This window comes from Scyliorhinus torazame, chromosome 13 (genome assembly GCF_047496885.1).
Source record: "Scyliorhinus torazame isolate Kashiwa2021f chromosome 13, sScyTor2.1, whole genome shotgun sequence".
Classification (NCBI taxonomy): Eukaryota; Metazoa; Chordata; class Chondrichthyes; order Carcharhiniformes; family Scyliorhinidae; genus Scyliorhinus; species Scyliorhinus torazame.
Window position 1 is genome coordinate 96,590,017 of NC_092719.1, and position 15,392 is coordinate 96,605,408.

The 15,392-nt window shown below is 45.0% G+C and overlaps 1 protein-coding gene across 1 annotated transcript in view; it reads right to left on the minus strand.

Annotated features, from left to right (window-relative positions):
• LOC140388201 (FYVE, RhoGEF and PH domain-containing protein 5-like) overlaps nt 1-15,392 on the minus strand; it is a 1,404,405-nt gene that overhangs the window by 565,968 nt on the left and 823,045 nt on the right. The window contains exon 16 of the mRNA XM_072471982.1: nt 2,912-3,014. Coding sequence (XP_072328083.1) covers nt 2,912-3,014 — 103 coding nt within the window. The remainder of the gene's footprint in view (nt 1-2,911; nt 3,015-15,392) is intronic.

Consider the following 15,392-nt stretch of genomic DNA (forward strand, 5'->3'; position numbering starts at 1 on the left):
ACTTGATCAGCATTTCTAAACAGTGTGAATGTTTTAAAAGAGGGGGAATAGTGGTAGTTTAGTGTGGCTTTTTAAAATTTAACTGCACGCAACATCACAAATAATATTGATGTTGTTAACATGCCATATTTTGTATGTAATGACTATTGGTCCCAAAACCACGAGGGATGTGTCGATATTGTACTTTATTTTTAGTGTTGAAATTGTGATAACATTTGCAAATATGTAAAGTTGTAACACACAAGTCTATTTGTGTGGTTAGGTAATGAGTAATGTGTTAAGATAAGACTTAATTTTTACTGTGTATTTAACAATAGGGAGAATTTATTTGGAAAAAGAAAAAGTGATAGTTCGATGTGGTTTTGCAAATACTGTTGGCTTATTATGTTGCAAATGTTGTAATGGAAAATATACACTTCATGTTGTAAGGGAAATGATGACAGACGAAAGGGATTTGAAGGAAATTTGTCAGGAAGATATTCTCTCATGTACACCAGGGGCTGGCATACATACATGGTTCAGGAAAATGTTAGACATTAATGTGAGGAAGTCAAGGATAGAAGCAGGATCAATTGAACCTTTTAAATTAATGAAGCAAGGGAATCAATGGATGGTACATGATATCATAATTTACCATTCCAATGAGAAACGGAAAGCAATTTGGATGATGGAAAAATGGGACATGAGACAGCCAGTGATGGACAAAATACTGTTTTGGTCACTGATGGACTGAGTTGTGTGCTGTTTCTAAGGGACATGAGGAAGCTTCTACGGTGCTGCTACCCCAAGGAAGTAAAATGCTTTGAAGGTAGTTGAACACACAGATATAGCCATTGGGTTACCTTCCTGAGCAGCTACAGCTATGGTTCACGGTAATTGGACTTGAGAAAAGAATGAAAAAAGAGTATATCGACACTGGTCTGTGATATGGATACATTTAAGAATTGATTTCGGTGCACAATTTAAAATCACAACACATACATACAAATGACAAAGATCGGGGATATATGTTAGTCAGTACAATTGGATGGGGGGATAATTGACCAAAAGATATAGTTAGGTTTCAAATGTCATGATGGGGTGTAATGGAAAATATGGAAAGATATGTAATTTGAAACATGGAAGTCTGGCAATACCTGATCTAAGAGTGCATGAGAGAGTGTAGGGAAAAATCCCACGAAGGGTTAACAGCAGCTGCAGGAGAGGGCTGTGAAATGCAGATAGCCTTTGTCAAACAGGCTTAGCAAACAAAACAAGCAGGTCTTTCAAGTCACAATCAAATGAATTTTGGTATACAGCTAAAAGCAATGTTTTGCACCTTAGTTATCTAAGTAAGCAGCTAGAAAAGAATGGATGAGGTTTTCAGTTGAATTAGGTGACAAATGTATAGGTGTGAAGTTCTGCTGACATCAGGTAAATTAAAGAAAGCTGGAGACAACGTGTCTACGAGAACACAAATCAGACACAAATCAAAGTCAAAATTCTGAGCTGGGGACAGAATTTGATAATAAAAAATCTATAGAAAGGACAGGAATCAAAAGTCACACCACTTTGAAATCAAAACATTTTTGAACATCACAAAGGATACAATGTAATCAGAGATCTATGAGATGAGGTCTTGCTCAAAATGAATAATTAGTCGTGTTAGAAAAATTTAGATTAAAAGGTACCTTTTACAATCCAAAGTTACTTTACAATAAAGTCATAAAAACTTAATAACTGTTAGAAAGATATATAAACCCTAAGAAAGGGGACAGCTCAGAGTCAGATCAGAGTCAGCTCAGAGTCAGGTCTCATAGCTCGGTCATGGAAAAGGGACAGAGCAAAGCAGCCGAGCTAAAACAGCTAATACATCTAAGGAAGACCAGAATTTAAAGTGGAGGCAGAGTCAGCTCAGAGTCAGCTCTCATGGCTCGGTACATGGGAAAGATAGAGCATAGCAACAGAGCAGAACAGTGAATCCATCTGAGGAAGACCAAAAGCTAAAGGAAAGTGATTGTCAAGGTAGACCTCGAGGTCTCTTCAACCAACCAGGAGAATCCAGAGGCAAGATCTTTTTACTTTTCTGTAAAGACAGTGATTGCATCTTTTAAAAGGAAAAATATAATAATAAAATAACTTTAAAGTTTTAACCTGAAACAGTGGTTATTACAAAGTCTACTTTACTTATTTAGCAATGCTACTAAGTGGTAAGTAGATGAAATCTTCTGTGAAGGTATGGGTTATACCGGGGGATAACTTGAAAATATAGTTTGACCTGAATAGCACCCACCTAAGCCTGCATAGGAGTCAGGGAGTGAATATCCCTGTTCACCATTTAGAATGTCGACCCTTTTTGGTATAGGGGGAATTCTAAGAATAGTGGTGAGTTTTTAACTTCAACACATACCCACGTAACGCACACAGGCACATCCACATAAGGCCACACACACACATGCCCTCCAAGACACACACACCAACCCACATAAAGACACACACACACCAACCCACATAAGACACATACACACACATAAAGACACACCCACATAAAGACACTCACCCACTAAGACATGCACACAAAGACACCCACATAAAGACGCACACACCCACATAAAGTCACATCCACCCATATGAACACACATCCACATAAAGAAACAAACTCCCACATAAAGGCACACCCACATAAAGGCACACCCACACCCACATAAAGGCACACCCACACCCACATAAAGTCACACCCACCCATATGAACACACATCCACATAAAGACACCCACACACCCACATAAAGACACACCCACCCACATAAAGACACACCCACCCACATAAAGACACACACCCACCCACATTACAGGACTCCCTCATCCTCCACTCCTCACATTACAGGACTCCCTCACTCTTCACAGTACAGCTGCCGGTGACACTTTGATTACCTTTCCTCTTTAGCTCACTATGGCACTGGTCACACACTCTGACCATCTTGTCTTTCAGATATTTGAGTGGATATTTGTTCCTGGAACAAGCCCGACATACAACCTGCAAGATAAAGACAAAAGACAAAAGAAAGTGAGTGCAACTGTACCAAACTCATACCCCACAGTCTCATCTCTAACCTCCCTGAACGTGTTATCGCATCCCAAATCCATGTCTATATTTTCCCAAACATGCGTATTAGAATCCCTCAAATCCGGCTTCTGCCTGCCCCAATACTGAAACAGCTCTTATCAAAGTCACAAATGACAACCCACATTGACTGTGAGAAAGGGGAATGAAGTCAATGGCAGGAGCCAAAGATAATGGGCGGGATGCTCCTGTTATGGGAGAGGCATTTTCAGAACCCCAAAATGTATCATGGAGTTCAACCAACCTCCCCCTTTAATGTATTGTTGCTTTTCCGAGCACACGGCTTGTTCTCCAGGTGTGGGATTACAATTATGGACACGTGGGTTTTTAAACACAAAACAATGTTCATTCCACGAACTCAACTTAACCTTTTAACATAAACATTGGATCACTTAACACCCCTTACTTCAAAGATAACCCCGAAAATAATACAACGCGAAATAGTCCTTCAGTTATTCCTTTAAACATCCAAGAGACTTAACACCTTTAAACAGAAACACATCAGGTTAAAGGCTTTACTATTATGAGTTTAAATCACCCAAATGATCCAGAGATAGTCTTTCATGGCAGAGATCACAGCAGATCCAGCCCACTGCAAACACAGACACACACCCAAGCTCTTTTCAAACTGAAACTAAACTGTAAAATGGCTGAACTAAAACCAAGCTCCACCCACACTCTGACATCACTGCATTTCTCAAAGGTACATTGCTTAAACATCCATTTCTTAAAGGTACCCTCACATGACACCTCCCCTCAAGAACAAAAATTAACCATCAACTTCAAGATGGTTTCATTTTTCACTTTTGCACCATCCACTAAGAAATGCACACAGTAAATATACATTTTCATTTAAAGAAAACAACACACTCAAACAGGTATAATAATATAGTCCATTTTTCATTGTTCTTCTTCCTCCAACCAAAAACCTTCACAATTGACAGTCTCTTTGAACAAAGTCTCTGCACGATCCATCCATTCCTCTACTCCTCGGCATTTCTCTTTAAAGTCAGATACTTTAGTTCAATCTGACCACAGAGTCCCTTGCAATTCTCCAATACAGGAGCATTGGTGATCACAGCTTTCAGGCAGTCAAATGCCTGTTGAAAGTCCCCTGTCCATTGAAATTTTTGACGTTTCTTTAGCAAGTCCATCAGTGGAGTAATCACGCTACAAATCTTGTGCACAAAGGTTCGATCAAATTAATTCATGCAAGGAGATTGCATTATTTCCCTTTGTCTGGAGGGTATCGGAAACTCCGCAAGGAAAGTGATTCAGGCTGCTCTTTAGTACTTCCCAATTTATCTCTACAAACTTGCCCATGTGATATCAATAACTCTTCCAGGTCAGTTCATTTTTCCTCTGTAATGTAACTTAACAATTCATCCCAATTTTTAAGAACATCCTCATTTTCTAATTTAATTTGAGGTATGTCAAATTCACAGTCATCTGGATTTGGTTGGTCACTTTGAGTTAGAATCAGTAAAACCTCCTTTTTCTCTCCTTCCCTTTCAAAGTACCTTTTAAGCATATTCACAGGACACGCTCGGTGAGTCTTCCTTCGATCTGGTGTTTTTACCACATAATTCACCTCACTTAAGTTCCTTTCAATCTGATACGGTCCACAAAACCTGGCTTTTAAAGGCTCACCTACCACTGGTAACAACACTAAAACTTTATTCCCACTGGCAAAACTACGAACTTTGGATTTCCTGTCCGCTATCCGTTTTATCACATTTTGTGCAACTTTCAAATGTTGTCTAGCCAATTCACCTGCTCTATTTAATCGTTCCCTAAAATTTGGCACGTAATCCAATAGTGTAATTTCCGATTTCTCACCCACCAATTTTTCCTTAATCAATTTAAGTGGTCCTCTTATGTCATGACCAAAAATTAGTTCAAAAGGACTAAATTTAGTAGACTCATTAGGTGCATCCCTAATTGCAAACAATACGAATGGAATTCCTTTATCCCAATCCTCTGGATAATCTTGACAATACGCCCTCAACATAGTCTTTAATGTCTGATGCCACCTTTCTAACGCTCCCTGCGATTCTGGATGGTACGCAGTTGATTTAAATTGTTTTATTCCTAAACTATCCATAACTTCTTTGAATAACTTTGAAGTAAAATTTGATCCTTGATCCGATTGAATTTCTGTGGGTAGTCCATGTCTAGTAAAGAATTTAAGTAACTCTTCCACAATCCTTTTAGCTGTACTATTACGTACTGGAATCGCCTCTGGAAACCTAGTAGACACATCCATTATAGTCAAAAGATATTGATTCCCACTTTTTGTTTTAGGAAGCGGTCCTACACAATCAATTATGACCCTTGTAAAAGGTTCCTCAAATGCTGGAATGGGTATTAAGGACGCTGGTTTTATCACTGCTTGAGGTTTCCCTATCACTTGACATGTGTGACATGATTGACAAAATTTAACTACATCTTTATGTAGTCCAGGCTAATAAAAATGTTTCTGGATTTTAGCTTGAGTTTTCCTCATTCCCAAATGACCTCCCACTGGTACCTCATGTGCAACTCGCAACACCTCCTTCCTATACCTTACCGGTAATACTACTTAATGAACTTCTGCCCACTTTTTATCTGCCTGCATGTGTACAGGTCTCCATTTTCTCATCAAGATATCACTTTTATGGTAATAACACTCTGGTATACTCTCAGATTCCTCGTCCGTATATGCTTTCTGATATATCCGTTTTATCTCTACATCTTTCTGTTGTAACTCCGCCAATTTTCCGGAACTAAAAATATCCGCCTCATCCTCCACCTGTTCTTGTTCTTTTTCAACCATCTGATCAAAATCGTTTCTGATAATTGCACTTCAACTTCATCTTCACTCTTTGATTTCTCCTCTTGCCTTAACCTGTGACTTTGCGACTTGTTACTACACAATCTGGACAAATCCCATCGATATCCGTCCTTCAACACTTCAGATGTCTGATTTTCCACTGGCTTATCAACCACAGTAGGCATCACTCCCACCTGCGATCCAGCTATATCATTACCCAAGATAAACTGTATTCCTGAACAAGATAGTTTATCTATTACTCCTACTACCACTTCACCACTCTTCACTGGACTTTCCAACCATACCTTACATAATGGAATGCTACTCCTCTCACCCTGAATTCCACATATCACCACCTTTTCCGGCAACATTCTTCCCAAACTACATAATTCCTCATCTCTTACCATTAAAGATTGACTAGCCCCTGTATCTCTTAAAATTGTGACTTCTTTACCTGCACCTCCTGATACACAGGAGTAAACTTTACCCACACAAGTAAATTCTTTAAAGACATCTGGCACTTTCTTTTACACAGAGGGTAGGGGTGCCTGGAACTCACTGCCGGAGGAGGTGGTGGAAGCAGGGACAATAGTGACGTTTAAGGTGCATCTTGACAAATACATGAATAGGATGGGAATAGAGGGATACGGACCCAGGAAGTGTAGAAGATTTTGGTTTAGACGGGCAGCATGGACGGCACAGGCTTGGAGGGCCGAAGGGCCTATTCCTGTGCTGCACCTGTCTTTGCTCTTGATTCTTTTTTTAAAAAAAATATTTTATTGAAAATTTTTGGTCAACCATCACAGTACATTGTGTATCCTTTACACAATAATATAACAGTATAAATAACAATGACCTGTTTTATAAACAAAGAGTAAATAATATATAACAAAAACGAAAACTAAAACTAAATGGCAACTGCCTTGTCTCAGATAAACACTCTCCAAAAATATGATTTAACAGTCCAATATACAATTATTTATAGCAACGACCTATACATATTATACATATATATTAACAACCCTGAGAGTCCTTCTGGTTCCTCCCCCCCCCCCCCTCCCCCCCTCCCCCCCTGGGCTGCTGCTGCTACCTTCTTCTTTTCCATTCCCTCTATCTTTCTGTGAGGTATTCGACGAATGGTTGCCACCGCCTGGTGAACCCTTGAGCCGATCTCCTTAGGACGAACTTAATCCGTTCCAGCTTTATAAACCCTGCCATGTCATTTATCCAGGTCTCCACACCCGGGGGCTTGGCTTCCTTCCACATCAACAGTATCCTGCGCCGGGCTACTCGGGACGCAAAGGCCAAAACATCGGCCTCTCTCGCCTCCTGTACTCCCAGCTCTTGTGCAACCCCAAATATAGCCAACCCCCAGCTTGGTTCGACCTGGACCCCCACTACTTTCGAAAGCACCTTTGCCACCCCCACCCAGAACCCCTGTAGTGCCGGACATGACCAGAACATGTGGGTGTGATTCGCTGGACTTCTCGAGCATCTCGCACACCTATCCTCTACCCCAAAAGATTTACTGAGCCGTGCTCCAGTCATATGCGCCCTGTGTAACACCTTAAATTGAATCAGGCTTAGCCTGGCACACGAGGACGATGAGTTTACCCTACTTAGGGCATCCGCCCACAGCCCCTCCTCAATCTCCTCCCCCAGCTCTTCTTCCCATTTCCCTTTCAGCTCATCTACCATAATCTCCCCCTCATCCCTCATTTCCCTATATATATCTGACACCTTACCGTTCCCCACCCATGTCTTTGAGATCACTCTGTCCTGCACCTCATTCGTCGGGAGTTGCGGGAATTCCCTCACCTGTTGCCTCGCAAAAGCCCTCAGTTGCATATACCGGAATGCATTCCCTTGGGGCAACCCATATTTCTCGGTCAGCGCTCCCAGACTTGCGAACTTCCCATCCACAAACAGATCTTTCAGTTGCGTTACTCCTGCTCTTTGCCATATTCCAAATCCCCCATCCATTCTTCCCGGGGCAAACCTATGGTTATTTCTTATCGGGGACCTCACCAAGGCTCCCGTCTTTCCCCTATGCCGTCTCCACTGTCCCCAAATTTTCAAAGTCGCCACCACCACCAGGCTTGTGGTGTATTTCTTCGGTGAGAACGGCAATGGGGCCGTCACCATAGCTTGTAGGCTAGTCCCCCTACAGGACGCTCTCTCCAATCTCTTCCACGCCGCTCCCTCCTCTTCTCCCATCCACTTACTCACCATTGAGATATTGGCGGCCCAGTAGTACTCACTTAGGCTCGGTAGTGCCAGCCCCCCCCTATCCCTACTACGCTGTAAGAATCCCTTCCTCACTCTCGGGGTCTTCCCGGCCCACACAAAACTCATGATACTCTTTTCGATCCTTTTGAAAAAAGCCTTCGTGATCACCACCGGGAGGCACTGAAACACAAAGAGGAATCTCGGGAGGACTACCATTTTAACCGCCTGCACCCTCCCTGCCAGTGACAGGGATACCATGTCCCATCTCTTGAAGTCCTCCTCCATTTGTTCCACCAATCGCGTTAAATTTAACCTATGCAATGTACCCCAATTCTTGGCTATCTGGATCCCCAAGTAACGAAAGTCCCTTGTTACCTTCCTCAGCGGAAAGTCCTCTATTTCTCTGCTCTGTTCCCCTGGATGCACCACAAACAACTCACTTTTCCCCATGTTCAGTTTATATCCTGAGAATTCTCCAAACTCCCGAAGCGTCCGCATTATCTCTGGCATCCCCTCCGCCGGGTCCGCTACATATAACAACAAATCATCCGCATACAGAGATACCCGGTGTTCTTCTCCTCCTCTAAGTACTCCCCTCCACTTCTTGGAACCCCTCAATGCTATTGCCAGGGGCTCAATCGCCAGTGCAAACAATAATGGGGACAGAGGGCATCCCTGCCTTGTCCCTCTATGGAGCCGAAAGTATGCAGATCCCCGTCCATTCGTGACCACACTCGCCACTGGGGCCCTATACAACAGCTGCACCCATCCAACATATTCATCTCCAAAACCAAATCTCCTCAGCACCTCCCACAGATAATCCCACTCCACTCTATCAAATGCTTTCTCGGCATCCATCGCCACCACTATCTCTGCTTCCCCCTCTGGTGGGGGCATCATCATTACCCCTAGCAGCCTCCGTATATTCGTATTCAGCTGTCTCCCCTTCACAAACCCAGTTTGGACCCTCGGGACACAATCCTCTATCCTCATTGCCATTACCTTGGCCAGAATCTTAGCGTCTACATTTAGGAGGGAAATAGGTCTATAGGACCTGCACTGCAGCGGGTCCTTTTCCTTCTTTAGGAGAAGCGATATTGTTGCCTCAGACATAGTCGGGGGCAGCTGTCCCCTTTCCTTTGACTCATTAAAGGTCCTCATCAGTAGCGGGGCGAGCAAGTCCACATATTTCCTGTAAAATTCAACTGGGAATCCATCCGGTCCCGGAGCCTTCCCCGCCTGCATGCTCCTAATTCCTTTCACTACTTCCTCTATTTCAATCTGTGCTCCCAGTCCCACCCTTTCCTGCTCCTCCACCTTGGGAAATTCCAGCCGGTCCAGAAAGCCCATCATTCTCTCCCTGCCATCCGGGGGTTGAGCTTCGTATAATTTTTTATAAAATGCCTTGAAAACTCCATTCACTTTCTCCGCTCCCCGCTCCAGCTCTCCTTCCTCATCCCTCACTCCCCCTATTTCCCTCGCTGCTCCCCTTTTCCTCAATTGGTGGGCCAACAACCTGCTCGCCTTCTCCCCATATTCGTACTGTACACCCTGTGCCTTCCTCCACTGTGCCTCTGCAGTACCCGTTGTCAGCAGGTCAAATTCTACGTGTAGCCTTTGCCTTTCCCTGTACAGTCCCTCCTCCGGTGCCTCCGCATATTGCCTGTCCACCCTCAGAGGTTCTTGCAGCAACCGCTCCCGTTCCCTACTCTCCTGCTTTCCTTTATGTGCCCTTATTGATATCAGCTCCCCACTAACCACTGCCTTCAGCGCCTCCCAGACCACTCCCACCTGGACCTCCCCATTATCATTGAGTTCCAAGTTTCAATGCACCCCCTCACCCTTAGACACACCCCTCATCTGCCATTAGTCCCATGTCCATTCTCCAGGGTGGGCGCCCTTCTGTTTCCTCCCCTATCTCCAAGTCCACCCAATGTGGAGCGTGATCCGAAATGGCTATAGCCGTATACTCCGTTCCCCTCACCTTCGGGATCAACGCCCTTCCCAAAACAAAAAAGTCTATTCGCGAATAGACTTTGTGGACATAGGAGAAAAATTAAAACTCCTTACTCCTAGGTCTGCTAAATCTCCACGGGTCTACTCCTCCCATCTGCTCCATAAAATCTTTAAGCACCTTGGCTGCTGCCGGCCTCCTTCCAGTCCTGGACCTCGACCTGTCCAGCCCTGGTTCCAACACCGTATTGAAATCTCCCCCCATTACCAACTTTACCGGGTCCGCTACATATAACAACCCCATTACTCTAGGTCCGGGATGCGTCCTAGCATACGGCTCATAAAATTGGCATCACCCAGTTCGGGGCATATACGTTTACCAAAACCACCGTCTCCCCCTGTAATTTGCCACTCACCATCACTTATCTGCCCCCGCTATCCGCCACTATAGTCTTTGCCTCAAACATTACTCGCTTCCCCCCTAATATAGCCACCCCCCTGTTTTTCGCATCTAGCCCCGAATGAAACACCTGCCCCACCCATCCTTTGCGTAGTCTCACCTGGTCTATCAGTTTCAAGTGCGTTTCCTGTAACATAACCACGTCTGCCTTAAGCTTCTTAAGGTGTGCGAGTACCCGTGCCCTCATTATCGGCCCGTTCAGCCCTCTCACATTCCACGTGATCAGCTGGGTTGGGGGGCTTTTTACCCCCCCCCCTTGTCGATTAGCCATCCCCTTTTTCCAGCTCCTCACCTGGTTCCCACGCAGCTGTGTCCCCCCCAGGCGGTGCCCCCCCGCCCATCCCACCCCATACCAGCTCCCCCCTCTCCCCAGCAGCAGCAGCCCAATAGTTCCCCCCCTCCCACCCCCCCCTCTAGATCCCCCACTAGCGTAGTTAAACCCCCCATGTTGCTCCCAGAAGTCAGCAAACTCTGGCCGACCTCGGCTTCCCCCCGTGACCTCGGCTCGCACCGTGCAACGCCCCCTCCTTCCTGCTTCCCTATTCCCGCCATGATTATCATAGCGCGGGAACCGAGCCCGCGCTTCCCCCTTGGCCCCGCCCCAATGGTCAACGCCCCATCTCCTCCACCTCCTTTCCTCCCCCCACCACCTCCTGTGGAAGAGAGAAAGGTTACCACATCGCAGGATTAATAACATAAAACTCCTCTTTCCCCACTTTTTACCCCCCTCTTCGCCCCCCCATACTCGCCCCACCACTTTGTTTCAAACGTTCTTTTTTTTAATAACCCGCTCATTCCAATTTTTCTTCCACGATAAAAGTCCACGCCTCATCCGCCGTCTCAAAGTAGTGGTGCCTCCCTTGATATGTGACCCACAGTCTTGCCGGTTGCAGCATTCCGAAATTTATCTTCTTTTTGTGAAGCACCGCCTTGGCCCGATTAAAGCTCGCCCTCCTTCTCGCCACCTCCGCACTCCAGTCTTGGTATACGCGGATCACCGCATTCTCCCACTTACTGCTCCGAGTTTTCTTTGCCCATCTAAGGACCATCTCTTTGTCCTTAAAACGGAGGAATCTCACCACTATGGCTCTAGGAATTTCTCCTGCTCTCGGTCCTCGCGCCATCACTCGGTATGCTCCCTCCACCTCCAGCGGACCCGCCGGGGCCTCCGCTCCCATTAACGAGTGCAGCATCGTGCTCACATATGCCCCGACGTCCGCTCCCTCCGCACCTTCAGGAAGACCAAGAATCCTTAGGTTGTTCCTCCTCGCGTTGTTCTCCAGCGCCTCCAGCCTTTCCACACATCGTTTATGGTGTGCCTCGTGCATCTCCGTCTTCACCACCAGGCCCTGTATGTCGTCCTCATTCTCGGCAGCCTTTGCCTTCACGACCCGAAGCTCTCGCTCCTGGGTCTTTTGCTCCTCCTTTAGCTCTTCGATCGCCTGTAATATCGGGGCCAACAGCTCCTTCTTCATTTCCTTTTTGAGTTCTTCCACGCAGCGTTTCAAAAACTCGTGTTGTTCAGGGCCCCATATTAAACTGCCACCTTCCGACGCCATCTTGGTTTTTGCTTGCCTTCCTTGCCGCTGCTCTAAAGGATCCACCGCAATCCGGCCACCTTCCTCTCCTTTTTTCATCCGTATCCAGGGGGGATTCCCTTCTGGTTCACCGCACAGTACTTTTAGCCGTTAAAATTGCCGTTGGGGCTCTTATTAAGAGCCCAAAAGTCCGTTCCACCGGGAGCTGCCGAAACATGCGACTCAGCTGGTCATCGTCGCACCCGGAAGTCTTTGCTCTTGATTCTTAACAATTACTTCTTGAACAGGCTGTACAATTGTTTGGACCTCCTTCGCTTCCCTTGGGCTTTCCTTTACCACTCTAACAAAACCCACTGTCTTATCCTGTTTTACCACATCAGCCTTTCCAGTGCTTTTCTTCAACCACCAACACTGTGACTTTACATGGCCGAGTTTATTACAGTGAAAACATTTGAAACTTTTCATCTCTTTTCCACCCTCCTGGATTTCTTTTTTAATCTGAGGTACACTCTCTTTCTTGTCTCCCATCAGATCACCTTTACCTTTACCAGTTGAGTATTTCTCATGTCCCCAGTTTCTATCCCTCACCAGCTGAAACTGATGTCGGAAACCAATCTTTGATTTATGAACTAATTCATAATCACCTGCCATTTCTGCTGCTAATCTCAGTTTTAACCCTCTGTTCTTCCACATGAATTCTCACTACATCAGGAATTGAATTTTTCAACTCCTCCAAAAGTATAATTTATCTGAGAGCTTCATACGTTTGATCTATTTTCAAAGCCCTTATTCACCTATCGAAATTACTCTGTTTGAGCCTTTCAAACTCCATGTATGTTTGACCAAATTCTTTCCTTAAATTTCTAATCCTTTGTCTGTAGGCTTCAGGCACTAGCTCATATGCACTTAAGATGGATTTCTTCACCTCCTCATACGTTCCAGATACCTCCTCCGGTAATGATGCAAACACTTCACTAGCTCTACCTACCAGCTTTGTTTGAATCAGTACTACCCACATGTCTTGTGGCCATTTCATTTGTTTAGCTACCTTCTCAAATGAAATGAAAAAGGCTTCCACTTCCTTCTCCTCAAACCTTGGCAATGCTTGGACATATTTAAATAGATTCCCCCAAGCCTTCGACTATGACGCTCTTTCTCACTATCCTCATCACTATCATCCAACTGTACGTTTCTCTTTATGCCTGCCAATTTTAACTGATTGTCATGTTCTATGGCCATTTCCTGAAGTTCAAACTCCCTCTCTATCTTTTTCCCTGATCTGTATCCCCCTTTCTTTTACTTTTTGTTCTGCTAGGGCTATTCTTTCTTTTCTCCTTTCTTCTCTCTCCTTTTCTTTTTCCTCTCTCTCTCTTTCAGCTCTCTCTCTTTCGTATTCAAGCCACTTTAATTCTTTCTCATGTTCCATTTGTTCAATTTGCAACTGAATTTTTGCCATTTCTAATGAGTCAAACGGTATCTCAGGCAACTTTAAATGCTTAACCACTGCCATAATTACTGCAAAATGGCTGAACTAAAACCAAGCTCCACCCACACTCTAACATCACTGCATTTCTTAAAGGTACATGGCTTAAACATCCATTTCTTAAAGGTACCCTCACATGACACTCCGTCCCGCCGTATCCATTTTCTGGTGCAGCTCGCTCCCGCTGGCAGGGGGATGCTCTGTACTGGCAGCCGGCCAATGGGGTTTCCCATTGTGGGCACCCTTACACTGTTGGGAAATCCACGGGCGTGAGTGCGCTGCCGGTGAAACGGAGGATCCCGCCGACAGAGAATCCAGCCCAATAGTTTCAATCTTCCCAACATTTAAGGTTGTCGGGCAGGAGGGAATTACACAGATAGGCCTTGGTGAGAGGTTACTCATAGGCCTGTGACCAGTGGTGTGCCTCAGGGATCGGTGCTGGGTCCACTGTTATTTGTAATTTATATTAATGATTTGGATGAGAATTTAGGAGGCATGGTTAGTAAGTTTGCAGATGACACCAAGATTGGTGGCATAGTGGATAGTGAAGAAGGTTATCTAGGATTGCAACGGGATCTTGATCAATTAGGCCAGTGGGCCGACGAATGGCAGATGGAGTTTAATTTAGATAAATGTGAGGTGATGCATTTTGGCAGATCGAATCAGGCCAGGACCTACTCAGTTAATGGTATGGCGTTGGGGAGAGTTATAGAACAAAGAGATCTAGGAGTACAGGTTCATAGCTCCTTGAAGGTGGAGTCGCAGGTGGACAGGGTGGTGAAGAAGGCATTCGGCATGCTTGGTTTCATTGGTCAGAACATTGAATACAGGCGTTGGGACGTCTTGTTGAAGTTCGACAAGACATTGGTACGGCCACACTTGGAATATTGTGTGCAGTTCTGGTCACCCTATTATAGAAAGGATATTATTAAACTAGAAAGAGTGCAGAAAAGATTTACTAGGATGTTGCCGGGACTTGATGGTTTGAGTTATAAGGACAGGCTGGATAGACTGGGACTTTTTTCCCTGGAGCGTAGGAGGCTTAGGGGTGATCTTATAGAGGTCTATAAAATAATGAGGGGCATAGATAAGGTAGATAGTCAACATCTTTTCCCAAAGGTAGGGGAGTCTAAAACTAGAGGGCATAGGTTTAAGGTGAGAGGGGAGAGATTCAGAAGGGCCCAGAGGGGCAATTTCTTCACTCAGAGGGTAGTGAGTGTCTGGAATGGGCTGCCAGAGGTAGTAGTAGAAGCGGGTACAATTGTGTCTTTCAAAAAGCATTTAGATGGTTACATGGGTAAGATGGGTATAGAGGGTTATGGGCCAAGTGCGGGCAACTGGGACTAGCTTAATGGTAAAAAAACTGGGCGGCATGGACTGGTTGGGCCGAAGGGCCTGTTTCCATGCTGTAAACTTCTATGATTCTATTCTATGACTGACATGGTGAGAGGTCTGAAGCTGGATACATTCCTGGATCAGTATTGTGTTCAGTTTTGGTCTCCTTACTTGAGAAAGGATGTACTGGCACTGGAGGGTGTGCAGAGGAGGTTCACTAGGTTAATCCCAGAGCTGAAGGGGTTGGATTACGAGGAGAGGTTGAGTAGACTGGGACTGTACTCGTTGGAATTTAGAAGGATGAGGGGGGATCTTATAGAAACATATAAGATTATGAAGGGAATAGATAGGATAGATGCGGGCAGGTTGTTTCCACTGGCGGGTGAAAGCAGAACTAGGGGGCATAGCCTCAAAATAAGGGGAAGTAGATTTAGGACTGAGTTTAGGAGGAACATCTTCACCCAAAGGGTTGTGAATCTAT